Below are 5,753 nucleotides of genomic sequence, written 5' to 3' on the forward strand. Positions count from 1 at the left end.
GGTGACAGAGAGAAAAGAGCAACAGAAACATCATTTAATCTTTGAATTCAAAGAGCTTTACTGCAAACAGAAAACTCATGAGACTTAACTAGTATAAATTCAAACATATGTTATCTAGTGACCATGTGTGAAGCTTGAAATAGACTTGGATGTTAGTACAACCACTACTTACTTATTTTGCAGGATATAGGTGTGTAGATATGTCCACAATAATTTAAGCTTCTGGTTTTAGGGTCATACATCTTCAAGAACAACATGACATCATCTAAAAGAAATGAGACAAAGTCACTAAAGCTATAGCAGCTGTTCAGACCAAGCAACACCATAATAACGAACAGAGAAATAAAATGCAGTACAACAAAAGGCATTCTTGCTGCAAAGGGTGAACAGTGCATCACCAAAAACAACCACAGCTAGTGTTACATTTAAACCACACAAAGAGTAGTTAACACTCACAAACCTAAAACAGCTACTTATACTTAGTGTTTCCCACAATGTGAGCAGTAACAGCAGTGATCAACACTTCTAGTAATTCAAGTTGCACGATGTCAATGCCAAGACAAACCGAGTAAAACATTTGTTTGAAACAAAAACACCTTGAAAACCGAAGGAGGAGTGATAGCGAGGTCATGTTCACCACAGACCTTTGCATCCAAAGACCAAGTCAATGAGCTCTTAAATGTAGTGATATTAAAGTTATGAAACAATGTGTAGAACGCTGCACAGACACACACTGAGCAGGACGAGGGCTGAGATGCGAGACTTACGGTCTTTGTCAAACTTGGGTAATGTGGCCCCACTGGCAGCCATCTCAGGATCCACTGTCTCCAGAAATATTGTCCAGGGGTTCTCATTGTCGCTCAAGTCGATCATCTGAAAAACAAAACGTGCAAATACATTAAAACTAGTTTATTTTCTAATATCACAGAGTAAGGGACAAAGACGGGACTCACTGCCCAAGGACACAACTAAGAAAAAAAAAAAGAAACTCAACCAAGATGTGCAACTAAGAAAAAGGAAAAAAAAAAGAAACTCAACCAAGATGTACAAATAAATGTGCCAAAGAATGGGAGAGCTCAGTATACGAGTTAAATGATTACCCATTATTTGGCCCCTGAGAGGGGGGGTATCAGGCCATCATAAATCTTCAGAGCCCCACAATAAAAACACCATCTTCCAGACCTAACCGGCCCTTAACACAAAGCATCCCTGAACCTTGTCCTCATCCAGGCAAAGAGCAGATATGTGGCTTGACACACAGCATCAGCATTGTGTTTGCTCAGGTTGAGCAGTGGCTGTCACCACTGAGAGCCAGGTCCACTCAGTTGTCCAACCACTGACACCGTTCTACCAAGGCTGTCTAACAAAAGAATTCCAGTGAGTCAGTAGCTATATTACCACCAATACCAGTATACCAGTACAGGTTCTGTGTGGGTGTAGGAGTGAAGGTCCACCGGATCATCAGGTGGGCATCCTCTCACTAACTGGTGATTTGCACAGTTTTTCAACACAGTAGCAGTTGCAGCATTAAATCACATTTTAGTTTAGGCCATATTACTCCTGTTTTCAGTAACCATCAGAATCAGCTATCAAAGAAACTGGCCAGCTGGTGGACTGTGTAATGCAAATGTACTTTAAACACCAACTTAATGCCAACGGTAAACAAGTTAGCTATACTACACTAACAGACTAGGTACCACAAACAACTAAACACGACACTGTGTGAGGGTCTTAACAGTATAACAGCCACAGCTGAACTGTCTGTTGATTATATAAACAAAAGCTCTGACGGTCTGAGTCAGTGCGAGTTGAGCTGATAGAACAACAGGCAGCAAACTGTCAATCACGCCTGAAAATCAACAGCCACGTGACAGACGTCAAAGCCTTCTCTACGCCCAAACATCTTATTTTAAAGAGCAATAATGTGCAAAATTACCACCAGTGTGCTTACTAGAGGGCTAAAATCAAACTACAGACACCACAAAAACTCCTTGTTGAGAGGTTGGTACTTTAAGAACGGGAGACAACTGGAGCCAGGTTCTAGCAGTCGTCAGTGGCACCGACCTTTAAGATACTTCCACACTGACTTAAGCCCCTGTGACATGCAGGATAAAGAACTTCTAAGAAAGCAACTCATTAAGGACCAAGAAAAAAAAAATCCAGTCTCAAATTCATCAGTTTCCTCGTTTCCACTGATAAAGGCGACTACGTTAGACATGGTCAGGACCTTTATCTGTACTGAGCTCAGACAGCGGATCCAAATACTGACTAAAATGCTGGACTACGACCACACAAACACCTGCCAGTTTACCACACAAACAAACAGCCAGGTCTTCCAGACACCAACGCTTACCGACTTGTTGCAGTCAGCCTCGTAGTCGAGCATGGCGGGCCGCTTGGTTCCATTGCTCCGGGCCTGCATGGGCCACAGCCTCATCTGATCCTGTGGGAATCCCTGTAGCAAAATAATAGGTGAGATTTTCTACCCAGCAGCTTTTATTCTCATGGATAATTTGCACTTCTAATAACGGCAAAACGGTGGGACCAACCATTTATTTTTCTCAAATAAATCACAGCATACTGTTGTTATCTACCCAGTCCATTTATAGTTGGACTGAGCCCATGTGTGAACAGAGCAGGTTACAGTCTGGAGAATTCACACCCAACTAGTGGGCGTGTTGATGATGTTTCTTTATTTGACTGGCACAAAACCAAAAGAATGCAAATATTTGAGGATGAAGAAATAGGCTCATTTAAACACACACACACACAAAAGTCAACCTACAGAGACAACAAGATTCAGGCACCCCCCACCATAAATCAAACTGAGTATTTCCAGTAGGTGAGAATGTGTCTGTCATGGACAATTTCCTGTTGTGTGCTACATGTGTGAAAGGGCAACTCTGGACAATGTTCTGCAAACAGGAAAATCAACAAGCCTCCCCTTCAGATAGAGGCTCATTTGTTGAGATGACTCGATATACAGTGTATGTGCAAAGAGAGTTTCAGATAGTTCAGTCATAGATTAGCTGATTCAGTTACCAGCAACAGATCAAGCTTAAAGACCCGTCTTAAAGAACAGCAAATAAACAGGAACAGTGAAGGGCTTAGGTTCAAAGCATTTTATCAATTCAGAATCCCATTTCAAAAATGCTTGTTCATTCTGCACTTTCTCTAAACTATTTATGCAGCAAAACATTTAGAAATGTGCTACAAAGTGCTATTAATGTAAATGTATCGGTACTTCAGCTTTGTTAGTTTGGAGTCCTCTATGATGACAGAACATAGAGTGCCTATAAAAAGTATTCTCCCCTTGGATGTTTTACACTTTTATAAATCAATCATGGTCAATATGATCTGGCTTTTTTGACAAAAAAAAAATTTATTACAAAAAACCTCTTTAATGTCAAAATGAAAACAAGTTTATACAAAGTAATGTCAATAAAAAAATGTAATGTGAAATAAGTGATTGTATAAATATTCACGCCCTTTAAAATGACTGATCTAATTCAACAGAGGTCCGGCCAGCTTATTTTCCAGCAAGACAATGACCCGAAGCATACAGCGAAAGCTACACAGAAATGGTTCAAAGACAACAAGGTAAGTGTTCTGGAGTGATCAAGTCAAAGCCCAGACCTCAATCCAAAAGAGAATTTGTGGCTGTTCACGCCTGATCCCTGCACAACCTGGCAGAGCTTGAGCAGTTTTGCAAAGAAGAATAAGAAGAATAGAGCAAAATTGCAGTGTCCAGATGTGCAAGCCTGACTGAGACCTATCCATAGACTCAGTGATATGACTGCAGCCAAAGGTGTATGTACTAAATACTGACTTGAAGGGGGTGAATATTTATGCAAACACTTATTTCCCATGACATATTTTTATTTGACATTACTTTGTAGAAACCTGTTTTCACTTTGACATTAAAGAGGTTGTTCTGTAAAAAAAATGTTTTCAAAAAAGAAATTATATTGACCATGATTGATTTATAAAATCAGTAAAATTGTAAAACATCCAAGGGGGTGAATACTTTTTTACAGGCACTGTATGTGAACAAGTCCCACATGCACTTCCTTTACTGGTTATTCTGCACACACTCTCAAGTCTCTCACCATGGTCTGGGAGAGGTTCTGGACAAACTCCTGCAGAGTGGAGCTCTTCAGGACCTTAAAGACTGTGTATTTCACCTTCTCCTCGTCATACATGTCATTGCCCTGATGACCACAGAACTGGTCCTCTGTCACCATCTGCCAAAAGGAGCAAGACAACAGGAAAAACAAATTGTGACTTAAATTTGAAGACAACAGCCCAAATTGCAGTAGAGCGTATGTCCTGCCCAGTATATAATTATTGCAGCACTGATTTAAGCATTACACACACTTAAAACTGCAAGAAAAAGTTCCACAACATGATGCAGACAAAGCTTTAATCAGAGAGGAATGTAGCAGCTGAGTGCACACCAACTTTTAAAAGTCCACACAACACCACCTATTTTGCCTGGAACTGAGATTCACTGCTGAGATCAGAAAAATCGATTCTACAGATTTAAATGCAAAATGTTATGAGCTATCACACATACCTCTCCTGACATGTGTTCCTCCTACAGCCTCTCCAGAGACAAGTAATGAGAGACGTGACCCCCGTGTGCAGCCAACATCGTTTCATATGAAAAACCTCCACCATTTAGCAAATTGTTTCCTCATTATCACTCGCTGCTCTTCTCACCACCTAAACTGTATTGTGGTACTGTACTTTCACATTTATAAGACTTTAATAAACCCAAAATGGAAGATAAGTTTCTCATGTATACTCTTACACATACTGGTTTGCGCTATGCAGCTTACACTAGCACATTACTAACATTAAACAGCCACCAAAGCACTCTGAGTTGGAGAGCCAGAGCACCTGGCAGCCCTTAAACAGCAGTCCTGGTTCCCTACCTGAACCTGCATGTAGAGATGAGCCTCTTGGCGCTCTTTCCTCTTCTGTGCCTCCACCCTTTTCTCCTCCTGCAGACGCTCCACCAGCTGCTGAGGAATATCCACGTCAGTCATTGGCAGGAGGACCTCGCCTAGAATACCAGGGGAGGTACAAGTGAGACTTGCAGGGTAGGCAGGGTGCACTACAGTAATATCTGTGCTTATTACAGTCATTAACGGAGTACACTGTGTCAGACTCAGCCACTGAACGACAAACATGTTGTACTAATGTGACAATTTCTCTGGCACCAGTCCTTTTTTTTTTGTTTTTTAAGTATTAAGCAGTAAGGAAAGCAGAAGGGGTATGCTGCTACTTACTGAGCTTGGACTCACGGATATAGACCAACATGTATGCATTGGTGCAATGGCGCACTGAGAGGTCATCATCATGTCCACCATAGTTGTGCTCTATGGCCTCCTCCTTGGTGCACCGTGACACCACGTCATCATCAAACTTACACCACTGCAGAGAAGCAAAGATTGACGGACAAGAAGGTGGAGGTGGTAAAAAGGAAGATGGGTGACGCCAGGGGGGAGGGAAGGAGTCAAACAGGAGGGAGGATGGGAGCAAGGGCAAGCAAAGGCAAAAAGATAGGTTTCACCAAGTAAGAGGAGGAAGACAGACAAAACCAGAGAATACTTAAGACAACCATTCCTGTCGTCATTGTGATGTGTGTTCAATCTACGCCAACATGATATTTCATAAAGCTAAAATAATAATCACTTCCATGATAGTTTAATGTTATAATATCATCAATTTCCCATTATCCTCCCTTT

General features: G+C 41.3%; 1 protein-coding gene across 1 annotated transcript in view; it reads right to left on the bottom strand.

Annotated features, from left to right (window-relative positions):
• Window positions 1-5,753, bottom strand: part of usp7 (ubiquitin specific peptidase 7 (herpes virus-associated)) — a 26,213-nt gene that overhangs the window by 8,696 nt on the left and 11,764 nt on the right. Inside the window, exons 14-19 of the mRNA XM_020597867.1 lie at window positions 5,295-5,439; window positions 4,938-5,068; window positions 4,110-4,244; window positions 2,354-2,455; window positions 768-873; window positions 169-265 (exon numbers count right to left, since the gene is read on the bottom strand). Of these exons, the coding sequence (XP_020453523.1) occupies window positions 169-265; window positions 768-873; window positions 2,354-2,455; window positions 4,110-4,244; window positions 4,938-5,068; window positions 5,295-5,439 (716 nt within the window). The remainder of the gene's footprint in view (window positions 1-168; window positions 266-767; window positions 874-2,353; window positions 2,456-4,109; window positions 4,245-4,937; window positions 5,069-5,294; window positions 5,440-5,753) is intronic.

Source organism: Monopterus albus, unplaced genomic scaffold (assembly GCF_001952655.1).
Source record: "Monopterus albus unplaced genomic scaffold, M_albus_1.0 scaffold35.1, whole genome shotgun sequence".
NCBI classification, from domain to species: Eukaryota; Metazoa; Chordata; class Actinopteri; order Synbranchiformes; family Synbranchidae; genus Monopterus; species Monopterus albus.